General features: G+C 40.7%; 1 protein-coding gene across 2 annotated transcripts in view; it reads left to right on the forward strand.

Moving 5' to 3' along the window:
* The window catches only part of ANKHD1 (ankyrin repeat and KH domain containing 1), a 101995-nt gene that overhangs the window by 37704 nt on the left and 49746 nt on the right, over positions 1–14545 (forward strand). For both annotated transcript variants that reach the window (XM_069028822.1, XM_069028823.1), the window contains exons 6-10: positions 1044–1277; positions 2798–2892; positions 5304–5541; positions 5745–5936; positions 7358–7467. In XM_069028822.1, coding sequence (XP_068884923.1) covers positions 1044–1277; positions 2798–2892; positions 5304–5541; positions 5745–5936; positions 7358–7467 — 869 coding nt within the window. The remainder of the gene's footprint in view (positions 1–1043; positions 1278–2797; positions 2893–5303; positions 5542–5744; positions 5937–7357; positions 7468–14545) is intronic.

Here is a 14545-nt window from a genome sequence, read left to right on the forward strand (position 1 = left end):
TTAGTAAGGCTGGCACATAAGGCACACAGCTCTTCTGAACATCTGTGTTTTTGTCTAACACTTTGATTCACAAGAAAACGTGACAGGAACTGTTAGGAATAGACCAGATCCACAGCGAATGTGTTTGGAGTCTTAACTGGCCATTATTAAAGATGGGTTTTAATATAAATTCTGATAGAAAGCACTGTTCCTGTGAAAACCACTCTGGTGTTAGAGGGCAAGAAAAATACATGAAGCTTATCTTTTCTCATTGGTATAATCCAAAATTACCCAGTAAGATGACCATGGGATGCATCCCATCAAGACCAGTTATTTCTGTTTCTTTTTACCAAAGAGGAGTTAAAATTCTTTGAGTGCATTGAATGTTCTCTATGTTGCTGGTTCTTGAACACAGCTTAACTAACCTCCCTGAGAGCATTTACCTGCAGTTGGATTCTGTTTATTAAGATAGAATTTAAACTTTGTTCAAATTTTCAAACAAACTGTGTGTCCAAACGATGAGATATTCTTTCATCTTGCTGTTTAGCCATGTTAAGCAAACTTACCTTAAAATTGACTGTAGCATTTAAAACATGAGCCATATGTGAGTGTCTGTCACTTACAGTACCAGAGTTTTAAATTATAAATTTGTTCTCAGCCAGCCAGTAGAAGTTTTTCAGGAAATTACAGAATACAGTCTTAGGCAAAAAAAAAGAAAGACAAAACAAAAAAAACAACCCCCCCAACTCTACCATAAAAATTACTCATTGATCTCTTTGTGTGTGTTTATTTGATCTATTTTTGTGTGCTAAAGTAGGAAACATAATATTCAAACTAAAAAAATCCTGATTTGTAATACTGGCTTAGCATTAAAACTTACATGTTACAGTTATGTTGGGATTTTATACCCAGCCTGGAATGATGGGCTGGAGTGACATTGCTGTGAGGTGAAAGGCTGCTGCTGGTGATGTACCTGGTTTTGTTCCGAGCTGTTAACACTGATCTCCTTCCCCAAATTAGGAGAGGGTGATGGGAGGGGCTCTCATGCAAACTCTGCTCTGCAGGGAACACTGCTCTCACGTATGCCTGTGCCGGGGGCTTCGTGGACGTTGTGAAGGTGCTACTGAAAGCTGGTGCTAACATAGAAGACCACAATGAGAACGGACATACCCCCCTGATGGAAGCAGCCAGTGCAGGGCATGTCGAGGTTGCAAGAGTATTGCTGGAATATGGTGCAGGAATCAACACTCACTCCAACGAGTTCAAAGAAAGTGCACTTACACTCGCATGCTATAAAGGTATTGTCTCTTGCCTTGGTTTGTATTTTTGTTTAAATTTATTTGCTAGGATTTATCTGAGTAAAACTTTCAGCAATACTTTGAATATCTTCCTAAGAGTTTTGTAGTACTGGGTTTTGGTTTTAAACTCAATGTCAGGAAGTGCTCCTCTGTGGTGTAGTGGTTTTAAGTCTGTGTTTGTGTCCAGATGTGGTGGATGTGTTTGACATGTTGCAGATGAAAACTTGTGACTGGCTGTGTCCAAACTTATGCTTTGACACACCACCATTCTCTCCTTCCCACACTACCACATTCCCTATTTCATTCCCGTTTCCCTCACCACCTGTCTGTGAATTCTGAACACATCTCTGGTGGTTCTTCAAAAAATGCAGATTTGGAATGTGTTTCTGTAATACCTGATGGGGTCACAATGCCTCCATTATTACTGAATTCTTTTCCTTCAGTGTAATTCGAGAGAATGTCTATGAATTCTTAAGTATTATGAACTTTTAGGGACTTTTGACTTAATTTCTTTTGCTATTTAAACTTCTGTGTAAAGTAGCGGTGTAATGGTAATCCACTGTGCTTCTATAGTTGGTTTTCCAACCATTGTTTTTCTACAAATAGAAACTAAGGATGTGGATTATTGTCATAGTAACGTTAGACGTTGCCTCTGTGGTTAGGATTGGAGGATACATGCTATGTATAACCTATCTGAGGACTTGCATCTGGATTTGTCATGGGTTTCCTGCAGCATATGGTAGTTCCTTACAGGGAAATTCCAGTAATAGTATCCCTGAATATGCTGGAGGGTCGTTCTTGTTTCTTGTGACCTAAAACTGAATTGAGTCATGTGCCTTGATTGACTAGAGATGTCCTGTATTATCTTTGACAACATGGTTGATGGTTTTCTTGTCAGTTTATGTAGGACCAAGTCTTGCCTTGGAGGAGAATGCTCATTAGGAGGCTAAAAGCTTAGAAGGGGCAAATTCTAAAATGACAAACTGTAATAGAGTTGAAATCAAGTTTAGGTAAAGCTCAGTAGAAGCTTTTAAAAATAGTGTCAGATAATATGATATAATGCATGTATCAGTTCTAAGAAATATGTCTGTGGGTGTTATCAAAAAGCTTAAAGTTGAGTTCAGATCTACATGGACTCATCCCTAAAAGATCATTCCCCCAGCTGTGTGCTGCCTTGGAACTCTTAAATGATCTGTCACTATACAGTTCAGTAGGAATAAGCAGAGTTTTGTAGCTTGAAGTCACAAGGAAAGGTTCTTGTGTAAACGTGAATTAGACAGGTCTGTCTTCATCTCACAGCTGAGCAGAATCTTTGGGAAAGGCTGTCTGAAGGCTGCTGACTTGTTCACATTGGTATTTTTCTAAAGAGTACTTTAAAAGCCAAGGTTTGCCAATTATAACTTGTGAAGATTGTAATAGCAAACTGTGAAAATCTGAATTATTTCATTAAGTGTATTGTCTGTACTACTACAAGTTGATGTTGTGAAATGCTTATTTATTTTGATCTGTTTCATTTGAAGGCCATTTAGATATGGTTCGTTTTTTGCTTGAAGCTGGAGCTGATCAAGAACACAAAACAGATGAGATGCACACGGCGCTGATGGAGGCCTGCATGGTAAATACCTTTGTTTGTACTGCTCCCTCTTCAGGGAGAGAGGAATGCAGGAGGTGATAAAATAGAGTGAGCCTTGAGTAACAAGCTGTTTGGGGGCTGCACGAGAATGTGTGTGTTGTTATTGTAAGAAAGTGCTTGCTGTAGCTCCCACCAGCTTCTCACTCTGACTGCTCAAAAGGAAAAAAATACTCTATAATTTTTGGGGAATGATGTGTTGTTCTAAATGCTCCCTGTGTGAAGTGTAGGGGTGACTAATCTGCAGTGCAGTACACTGGTTTGGGGGTTTGTTTTGTTTTTTTTTTATAGTGTGTTTTCCACCTTTGTTTTTATAAATAAAGTCTCTCCGAATATTGTGGAATGAGCCTTCTAGAAGTGCACTGAGCTGGAAGTTACCCCGAGACATTGATTCATGCATTACAATTGTCTGTTCATCACTGCAGGAAGTGTTTTACATGGAGAGATCACTTGCTCTCTTCTAGGTTTCTGTAAATGAGGTTGTGAGGTTTTTCTTTTGACCTACCATTTTATTTTGAAAAATAATGTAGTCCTTAGTTCTCTAGCAACTGTCCACATAATTTCAAAGCAGCCATTGAGGAAAAACTTCCCTATTCGAGAGCATCATCTTAATAAAGAGTGTGCTGTTGTGTGAAAGCATATCTGCAACCATTTCTGTTGCTGGGTGACCTTTTCTCTCTTCTTCAAGCTGGGGAACTTCTTTGAAGAAAGAACAGGGACCTTGTTTCCATAGGAAGCACAGCAAAAAGAGAGAAAATGAATTTTCCCCCAGTAGCCTGTAATCCTTAGAAGATAGGCTGCAGTGTTCCTCCAGTCTGCTGGGAGCTGGAGGATCAAGTGTTCTTTCAGTGCAGTTGTGAGGTGATGATGCAAGCGACCAAGGTCAGGTTGTAACGTGGGGAGCTGTGTCCAAGTCTTCTGATAGTGAGCTGGTAATAATATCCTTGAATAGCCTTCCTTGTAGGAGAGCCTGGTGCCAGTAAGGAATTCAGAAGGACAGTGGGTGTATGCTGTCACCTAAAGGAGATTGCAGCATGACTGCAGACTAAAGGTTAATCAGTCCACTGTTCTGTTTAGGTTGGGTTTTTTGTTTACTTTTTCTTAGTTTCTTGGTGAAACAATCCAAGGGCTGACTTGGAGGCTGTGAAGCACCTCACTTGGAGGAGAGAGTTGTGATGTTTGCCTGCGTGTTTTCAGCTCTTAGGTGTTTCAGACTAGGTGTTCTGACATAAGAGTGTATTGACATTTGAAAGCAGAAGGAAGGAAGATGAGCCTTTGAAGTCCCAACTCCATAACAAGGAATTTGTTTCTTGTTATCATTTGGCTGCACCCTTGCACAAGGGAGCTGTTCCACCAAATTGTTGTGACTGTTCCCAGCCTTCATCTCTTTCCATCTAAGGAATGCAGCAGGTACAGGTTGCTGAGATGTCTGGTCTCTGGTCACCAATTCTGCTCTAAGTGCCTCAGAGTTTGTTTTGGTCGGGACAGTGCCACACTTAGGGTAATGCCTCTAATGAGGTGGCTGTTGGCTTTTAGCCAACCTCTCTGAGAACAACAGCCTGTTTAATGTGCACCCCTGATTGCTGTCCATCTCAGGTTACATACGACCTGCTTCATGGTCACCTTAAGCTTTCCCGTTTTGCCAATGTTTGACTCTACCAACTACACCCTAGGTGAAATGTGGATTTTAGGTACTTGGTCTATTTGAAGTAACTGAGAAATTTAACAGTACTTTCTTGAGAAGCTGACGGATGCATCTATGTGCTTTGATTGGTAAGGACTCAGACTGCTCTGGCAATCCTAATTCTCTTTTCTATGGCTTCACCCCAAGGCATTTTCAGTCACCTTTAAGAGTTTTTCCAAGTCCTCTCTTCCTGTTACCTGCCTGATTGTTACCCACATCAGTTTCTCTGCAGGTATCTTTCCCAGGATCTAGAAGTTGTCAACTGGGGCTTTTTGTTTTTGTGTGTAGAAGTCATGAATCAACTACTACTACAAAGAATAAGAAAATCTTTTTTTCTGATGCTTGTTTTGAGGTTTAGTCATGGAGTGGGTTTATTACTTACGACACTTGTTGGCTATCTCTAATACTGTTGTGTCCCAAAGATTGTTCTGGGTATTTAAGTCTTATGCCATAATTCTTTTTCCCTCAAGAAATAGAAACACCAACATATATCTAGCTCTTTTTTCCTCATGCATTTAAACCTCACTTAGATGTAGGTGGAAACCTAAATCTTGGTTAGGTCCAAGTATTACCACAACTGTCATAATTAAACCATCATAAGTAAAAAGGCTCATTTGTAGGATCATTTTCAGACCTAGTATGATAATGGTTGCAGCTACAGCATCAAGTGACTTCAATTCTGTCTGACTCCTGGGTTGCCCTTTGCTTGCAGGACGGCCACGTGGAGGTGGCACGCTTGCTGTTGGACAGCGGTGCCCAGGTGAACATGCCCGCGGATTCCTTCGAATCCCCGCTCACTCTGGCTGCTTGCGGCGGGCACGTGGAGTTGGCAGCGCTGCTGATCGAACGGGGAGCCAACCTGGAGGAGGTTAATGATGAAGGTTACACACCTCTGATGGAAGCTGCCCGGGAAGGCCACGAAGAGATGGTGGCCTTGCTGCTGGCACAAGGTGAGATCCCATGGTGATGGAGGGACACAGTGTGATCCATGACCAACAGGTGTCCTGTGCAGATTGCTCTGGTGTAGCGTGGGGCTGGCACTGCTCAGTACCCACCAAGCAGAGCTCAAACACCCCAACTGTGTGAGGGTGATGAGCATTCACCTTCCCAACCAGTGTGTGGCCAGGTCAGTAATGGCTGTTTTGTTTCCCAGGGGCAAATATAAATGCACAGACAGAAGAAACGCAGGAAACAGCCCTTACCCTGGCGTGCTGTGGAGGCTTTTCTGAAGTCGCTGACTTCCTTATTAAGGCAGGAGCTGATATAGAGCTTGGTTGCTCAACACCTTTGATGGAAGCTGCTCAAGAGGGTCATCTTGAACTGGTGAAATACTTGCTGGCAGCAGGTATGTGTTCAGAGCAAGTGATTAAGCCCACAGATACCATAGACTTGATGTGTTCTGTATGATTTGGAAGATACCTGGGCTTTTGACAGTGGCAGTGGTGTAACAAGAAACAATATTCTCAGATAACTTAGCAAGAAGGAAAAAGCATATGTTGCACCTCAATATTGTTTGATACTGTTAACAGAGGAAAGTGCCTCCTGGAGCACTGGATCCTGTTCCATATCTAGAAAGCATCCACATTCATTAGAAACATTGTTTCCAGCTATCTGCATCTAGGACTAAATTTTCAGATAATGCTTGGTTTTGCTTGCTACTCCAGCTTTGACTAAGCCTGGTTATCTGCATTCAGTCTCCCTGAATAACCAGTTCTGTAGGAATGGTGTGCTGGGAAGTGGTGTGCAAGACAGATTCTGGAATGTACTGAACTTCTGTGATGAATGAGCTTTACTACTACATTATACAGTAGTAAAAATTAAATCTTGCTGGAGTTTGGGGTAAAATGATGCTTCAGTGTTCATCTTTCAGTTTATAAAGTTGGTAGAGTCTAAAGTGTTCTGCTTAAAATAATAAAGAAAAAGAAGCTGTATTTGGGATATCTTCCTTGTTGTGGAAGGTGATTTATTTGTATGCTCTTTTCTAAGAATAAGCATAAAATTGGGTGGATTTGTAATTTTAGAAAGTAAAGCTCCATGCTCATCGAGGGACAGTAACAACTGTGCCACTTGGTGCATGTGACACCTGTCACCAGCTCCCTTGGAACACTCACTGCTTGCACTTCACTGCTGATAGTGTAGAAAGTTGATTAAGGAGCCTTGTTTTGGCATCAGGGAGTCTCTAATTACACCTCACACCTTAAAAATAAGAAAATGGCGAATCACATTGGCATTTCTCTTTTTAAGAATTATGTGTTAGGTATCAAGAGTCATGGGTAGTTCTTACAGAGCTGGTGTATATGAAGCTAGACAAATTATTTCAACAAAATGGTTTTAAAGCAAATGATTTTAAAGAGCAGGAAAGAAGGGAAGTTTGTAGAAGTGTATGGGTTTGTTGTATTAATACTAATTCAGTAATGTGCATTTTGTCTGGCTTCCCTTGGCATACAGCTCCAGGTCAAATGGACAGTCTGCACAACTGTCTGGATTCCCTTTTACTTGCTGTAACAACTGAAATCTTTCTTGCTGTAGAGGGACTGTAGGAATAAGTGAGCATGTAGGTTTAACTGCTTAGATTGTCAGTCATGCTTTTTCTAAGCCTTGGCTTACCCCCTCTCCTTCAAGTATTTTCACTATGAGAGCAATGCCCTTGGACTGTGGAGGCTGTTGGTCAGTAGGATATAGCTGTTGTCAGAGATTCTTAAGTTTATCTCATGTGAAATACTTTATAAGGACATGTGCAATAAGAAAAAAATGATTTTTTTGTAGGAGCTAATGTTCATGCCACTACAGCAACGGGAGATACAGCTTTGACCTACGCCTGTGAAAATGGACACACAGATGTGGCAGATGTGTTGCTTCAGGCTGGTGCTGATCTGGTAAGGCTTCTGCTGCATCTTGTGGGCAAAGTGCTTTGGTTTCAAGCTGTAAGGCAAAGGCTGTGTGCTTAGAGAACAGAGTGATGAGCTTAGGAATAGACATTTATGTATGGCTCTGAAAAGAGGCATGAAAGAAGCTTTAATAAAAAGCCTGCATATTCTCTTTGGTCTACCAAATGAAAGTCCTTATGGGTAATCTGCTCTGAATTTAAAATGTTTTGGTATTAGGAACTACTGCTTCCCTATGTCAGTGTTGGTCTGTGAACACTGTTAGTCTGTTAACTTTTGCAAACTACTACACAAAAACCCCAAACAAAGCAATGTCTTTTAAATTATCAACATAATCTGATCTTTCTTTCTTCTAACTCTTGGGTTTAGCACATTGCTTTCCCCATGTTTGTCTTCTGTAATGTAAACTAAGTTGTTTACATAATTGTCTTTTTTCATTATTATGTATCAGGAAACCCAGAACTGTCTTTTCACCACCTACAGGGATGTTAACATTTGACTTTTAATTACTAAAAGCAATTGATACTTTAGTCTTCCAAAGGTGTTTAGGAGCCTTATGTCAAACAAGGCTCAAGCAGGAAAGATTGTTATTTTGGTTGCCTAGGAGGAGTATTCTCCTTTTTTCCCCCCCATATGTACTCACTGCTTCTGTGTTTTATTTTGCTTTGGGTGTGGGTTGGGATTTTGGTTGGATTTTCTGGAATTTTTGTTCCTTTTAAAAAACCAAGAATGCCAGAAAAGTTTCTCATTGAACCTGATAAATCAACATACTAATGAAGTTACTTTAATTTCAGTCATTAATGTAGTGGGTTTTTTTTTATTTAGAAATATAAATAAACTAATGCTGTAATTGGGAGTATATTTCCATTCTTTGAGATGTTACTTTTTTTAGGTCTTATTAATTCTTCTGCAGTAATGTCAGTAATGTCCTGCTTTATTTGCTCTTATCAGGGAGGAAAGTCATATTAATGGGGAGGGTTATGGGATTTTTGGCATGCCTACTGCACTTAGCTCAATTCAGTGCTGGGTACCAAACAGGAGCCACTCTAGTAGAGGCAGCATAGGTTTGGGGGGATCTACTGGGTATTTAAAAAGAAATATTGAAGTACATGGTTATATAAAGGTAAAACCCATGGAGTATCTCATTGCAGGGAGCAAAGCCTGAAATTAAAAAAAAAAAAAGAAGTGCTTTGCATAAACTTTAAAACATGCAAGAGTTGCTGCTTAAATGACACTTCAGATTTTTGGAGTTGTGTCATTTTCCCCCCCTCCCATCACTAAGGTGAGCAGTGCTTGTGGCCACCAACATCAACTTCTCAGTATTGCAGGGGACAATCTCAGTCCTTTCTAAAGTTTTATTTCACTGCATTTTCTTGCACTGCTAATGAAAACGTGGAACAGGCAAGGAAAATAGGGTAAGGAAGCAAAGGAAAATTGCTTTGAAAGGAATTCCTGCTATGTAAATCTGCCAGTTTTGAATTCTGATTATAAGCTAATTGGGAAATGCCTGCAGAATGGTAGCAATGCTGATGGCAGGTGCCTCTGGTTTGAAGCAGTTTCTGTTCAAACCCTTGTGTTGCTTTGCTTTATTCGAAGTTGGAAGGTGTTTGAATAGATTTGTTATGTTTGTCATGGGCTGAGGGAGGGCTCTGAAGGGTGTTACCTTACTGCTGGGTATGAAAAAGCTTCTTTGGCAGTACCATGGGAGACTGTTCTTCTAGATTTCAATTTTCATTCAAATGAGTTTAGATGTTTCCATCGAGTTGTCCCCGCAAGCTGGGAATTGAATGAAGATCTGGACTTAGACATGTAGCTGGTCTGTCTACATTTGTCCAGTTAATTTTGCTCTACTGCTGGTGTTCAGACACAGCAAAAGGAAGTACATCTGCTGTTGCTTTTCTTTCCTTCCTTTTTCATCCTGTGGCTTCTGTCTTTCCTGGGATTGCTTTCACTGATGCTTCACTGTTTTCCAGAAACTTTCATTATCCCTGAGGTTTAATTCAGAGTCACTGAGGAGCTGGACATGCAACATTTTACCCTGTTGGAAAGCAGTTCTTTTTGAGGAGGAGACTGGTTATGTCCTAAACAGTAAAATAAAACAGGAGCAGCCTGGTGTAGTGGAAGGTGTCCTGGTCCATGGCAGGGATGTTGGATGGGATGGTCTTTGAAGGTTCTGTCCAACCCAGACCATTCTGTGATTGTTTTACGTAAAATGATTTTAGTCCCCAGTAGAGTTGTCTGAACTGGGAGTGATCATTGCCACCACATCTCAGCATGAAACAGGTGTTCTGGCAAGTGAAAATGGGAACTGATGCTTTTCAGGGACTGATCCTCTGGCCTAGATATCAAATATGTAATTCAGTTCAGGAACCAGTGAAGATCTTGAGAGCTCTGTTAGATACGTTAAGCAATGTGGCTTTGTAACCACCAGGAGAATTTTTAAAAATGATGGCTGGGATGAACTTTCTTCAGTTTGTGGTTAATTTTTTCTTAAAGCTCTGCAGTGACAAGTTGTACTAGAAATGAGCAGTGTCAGAGTGCTCATCTGTCTGCTGGAGAACTGCTCAATCCTCTGTGGTACTTTGATGAATTTGTGACTAATTGTTCATGAAGTCTGGCTTGTTAACAATTCTTCTGTGCTTTTCTGATGCCCTTCTTTAAGGGATTTTTTCCATGTCCTTACAAAGTTGGCCTGTCAAAATCTGTAGCAAAACTAGCTGGCAGGCCTGCACCTTTTCTTGTTAATGTATGCATTTTGAAATCAGCTTGCTTTTGCCAAGTGTATGAATGACTGAATCTGAGGCACATCTGAAGCCTTCAGCCTGTGCTCCCATCTGTGCCATAGTTACATTCTAGTTCCCCCATCCCCTTCAGGAGCAGGAACTTCCAGTGTCTCAGCTTGAGCTCTTACCACTGGATCAAATTTAAATTTTACTTGTTTGCAACCTTTATGGGGACAGAGCACCTAGATTTTCTGATCTATGTAAGTAAAATTTTGGAGATTGAAACTCTGAAATATGAATTGATTAAAGCATTGTTTGAAAGCAGATGTAGGGTTTAGTAACTTCAGGAAAAAATATCCATCACTTCAGTAATACATCTGTTTACCAGTGTAGCAAGGATTGTCTGATTTCAAAGGTGAGAGGATCATTTTTCCTATAAGATTTCTTTTTTTTTTCTTTCCTATTTTTTCTTTGTGTCTTTCCCAGTAGTAGTTACCTTCATCTCAAGGGTTGTGTAAGGTAAGACGTGGGAGGTACATGTATGCTCCCACAGGAACTGGGTTAAGGACTGTAAATCTCACAATGAGTATTGGTGATGTTTAATGAGAGGTGATATCCTGCTTTTAAGCTGCTTACCTTTCAATAAACTAAAAGGACCTTTTTGGATGCCTGTTCCCTTTTGATGTAGAATCACACTGGGATTAAAGGAGATTCTGGTGTCCCTTTTGAAGGCAGCACTGCTCTTGACAGGGTGGTTGCATCTTTGTCTGTTTCAGTGTAGCTGCAAATGAAAGAGAGATGTTCTTTTTTGGACAGTGAGATCATCTCAGCTTTTCTCAGCTGGAAAATACAGAAAATAGTTTTAAATTGGGATTTTTTAACCTGGATCCTCTTGCAGCTGTACATGAGGCTCTGCTACATAGGAGCTGATCTAGTGATGAAGTTTACCTTTCTCCTACAAGATATACGGGAGCTTTTATGCAGAAATTGAGAAATGGAAGAGAACCCACAAGGAGAGCTTCATCCTTGTATTTTTCTCATTTTACACTGTCAGGGTCTCCACAAAACTCTTCAGTACTTGGTAAGATTCCATGTCTTGCTTTGCTTAGAAGACTAAAACTGGCTACCTGGCATCCACACAACTCTAATTGCAAAAAAACCCCCAAACATGCATGCCAGACTACCTCTTAATTCTTCTCCTATGACACAATGCTTTTACAGACATGTTTCTGTCATGGCAGGGATCATTGTTTTGCCTTCAGGGGATATCATCCCTCACAGTAACATGGCTCCTAAATTAAAAACTCACTTTCCTTGATGTGACACACTGTGGGTTTGATGCATTGTGTATGAGGCACCATTTAAACATCTACAAAAGCAGCCAGTCTTCTTGGATTTGAATTCAACAGCTCTGGAGGTTGCTGTGTTGCTGTTACAGGGAGGAATCCGAGGTGCTGTTGTTTTTCCTTACTGGTTTTTGAACCATCAGGGGAAGGTCAGGGGTTTCTGGATTTTTTAGACTTGGCTCTTAGTCTTGTACAGATAAAGCATGGTAGGACATGTGAAGCTCATTTTTGTAGTCAACACTTTTTGGCTGTTGAAGTCTCTGGATAGTGCAAAGTACAATGAAATTCTTTGTTTTGCCAGTAGTGAACAAAAAATCCATCTTGTCTGTAACAAGTTGCTGTGTCTGACCTTTGTGCTCTCTTTGTGGATCTGGATGGTTCATGGTAGGAGTCTGAACTCATGAGAGCTTCATTGCTTGGTCTTACCATTGTTCTTGCTTGCCTCATGCCAGCAAGCCAGTTTCCAGCTGGTGGATCTCATCCAATTTAAGTTCATGTTCCGGGTCTTCATGACCAGGAACATTTGTTTGTAGAACAAGAGCCGTGAGTTCTTCTTTTTCCCTCTGCAGGACAAGCAGCAGGACTTTAAGAAGACAGTTGTGGAGGCCCTAGAGCCAGGCAGGCATCAGGTGAGGTTGGCCTTTGATGCTTGTAAGCTGCAGCCTCAGGACACGTACTAAGGACAAGCATGGCTTCAAGGCATCTCAGTCTCTTCAAAGATCTAGAGAGACTCACTGTATGGACTAGATGGGGCATTCTTGTCCTGTATTTTCCCTTCTGTTGGGTTTTCTAAAACTGGTTTTAAAAAATAATATCCCAACCTTCCCAAATGCAGCAGCTTGTCTCATTGACAGCAGCCCTCTTAAATCTGTTAGTTTCCTCTAAGGTCTTCCCTTTTTAGGTGTTTGCTTTAAACTAAAGGGCAAGTTGAGTTTTCAGGAAGGTTATTTGGGGTAGGTAGGTTGGTGACTGCTGGAATAGGAGTTCAGTCTTGAAAATCAGCAAAGTGTTAGGGACTGTATTTTTTTGCATGAAAAGCTTTCTCTAGATCATTTTGTTTAGAATAATATTTAGATTTCTGTTAAATAGTCACAGTTGACATGGATGAGGGGGGCTTGTTAAACAACTGAAAAGTTTGACCTTTACTTTGAAAATACAGATTTTCTTCCTGAACTTTTAAATAACATGAAACACTGGAAAAGAAAAAACTCAGAGAAACTATCCTAGTGATTAATATAACCATAAACATTTGTGAAGAAGAATTGTGTGGGGGAAAAGCCTCTATGTAGCTGATCTTGGAATTGCCTAAACCAGAGAACTCAAAAGGAAGAATTAAAAAATACCAGTGATTGTCATAAGATACTCCTGATGACTCTGCTTCTGCTCTGCTCTTGGAAGTATTGATTTGTCTAGAAAGGAAATAATTATTGCTGACTGGAATCTCATCTCCTTCTTGAGTCTCAGTGGAAAAGGTGCAGACAGTGTAAACTCCTGCCTGATTTGGGTAACACTCTCACTTTCCCTTCCCTTCCCTTCCTATCCATTACCCAAACACACAGAAAATTCTTCTCAGGTGTTCTTTCTATCCCAGCAGAATTAGCAGGAGAGCACATCACCCAGGGGTTTAGAGAATGGATTTATTTCCAACTGTGGCAGAGGTGTTCTGCTTTCTTCCTCTTCCTGATTGCAAACTACCATATTCCTCAGGGCTGGAGCAGTGACAAGAGGCAGGATACTGTGGTGACTCCTACAGTGCAGAGAGGCAAGGGAATTGTGTTTGGAGACAATTTACTGGGTTTAGATCATACAAAATAAGCACTGGTGTGCACTTCATATAAATACAAGGGAAAAAGCACATTGGAAAGGTAATGGGGATGCTTTGGGACAACTTTCATTTTCTCTGTCCTGATTTTGATTATCTAATGCAGCTGAAAAAGAGACTAGATCTATATATATATATATATAGATATATATAATCTTTGAAATTTATGATTATTCTAGGTGAAAAGACAGGATGTGTGTAGACAAAGGCTCTGTATTGTCTCAGCTTCTTATTTTGACTTGTCCTAGATGTCTTCCTTTAAAGCTTGAGTTAATGCTGTCTGGTGGCCATTATTAGGGCTATAGAGAGTGCTGAAGTCAGAATTAATTTCATCTTAAAATAAAATATGCGTTTCCATCCTCCAATGTGAAAAATACCATCAAAATGCCATAAGTTTTGAAGATCTGCAGCAGGTGGGCACCCAAATGGTTTGGTTTGGCTGGACTGATGGTGTGCATGGTGCTGCAAGGATTGGAAGTGTGTAGTAGCTGAGGATCAAGTTCTGCCTGCTTGAGGAAGTGACAGTTGGTTAAACTGGGCAGAATCACTGCATTGCATTTAAATGAGGAAGCCTCCTGGCGTCCGTGTTTAAGACTTCCAACAGTGAAGTCTGTTAGGAAGGCAGAATGTTGCAAATAATTATACCTTACTGCCAGTTATCTGCTGTATCTCAGTGCAATATAGGAGGCTTTTTGCTACCTTGAATCTAGCTAAGGTGACCTAAAAGAAATTTTGCATCTTGCCATCTTGGCATCAGTGAGGATTTAGAACTGGGTGTGAGATAGTTCGGGCAGCAGTGTCCAGGTCCTGCTCAGAACAGAGTGGTGGTTAGGAATTCTTTGCATCCACAGCTGCTTTGGGAGTGATGTGCTGGGGGAACCAGGGGTTTGCTGTGCTTCAGGCACACAGCAGTTTCTGGCTTTTTAGGATCTCTTGGCAGTGGCTGAGGAAGGAAAAACTATGCCAAATACCAGAGTAAGCATCAGGGCTCAAGGGCACTCTACTAAATTCTTGCAGTCGTAGGGCCACATGTTAACATAATTAGGTTTACAAGTCCTGCAATTCTGCCAGTTTCTGCCATGCAGACAGTCCAGAAGCAGGTATTTATTGACATCTAAGCAGTCATTGCTGTGTGGAGGGAATTTATTTAATAAACAAAAAAAGAAAAGAAAAAGATA

This window comes from Aphelocoma coerulescens, chromosome 13 (assembly GCF_041296385.1).
Source record: "Aphelocoma coerulescens isolate FSJ_1873_10779 chromosome 13, UR_Acoe_1.0, whole genome shotgun sequence".
In the NCBI taxonomy this organism is placed as follows: Eukaryota; Metazoa; Chordata; class Aves; order Passeriformes; family Corvidae; genus Aphelocoma; species Aphelocoma coerulescens.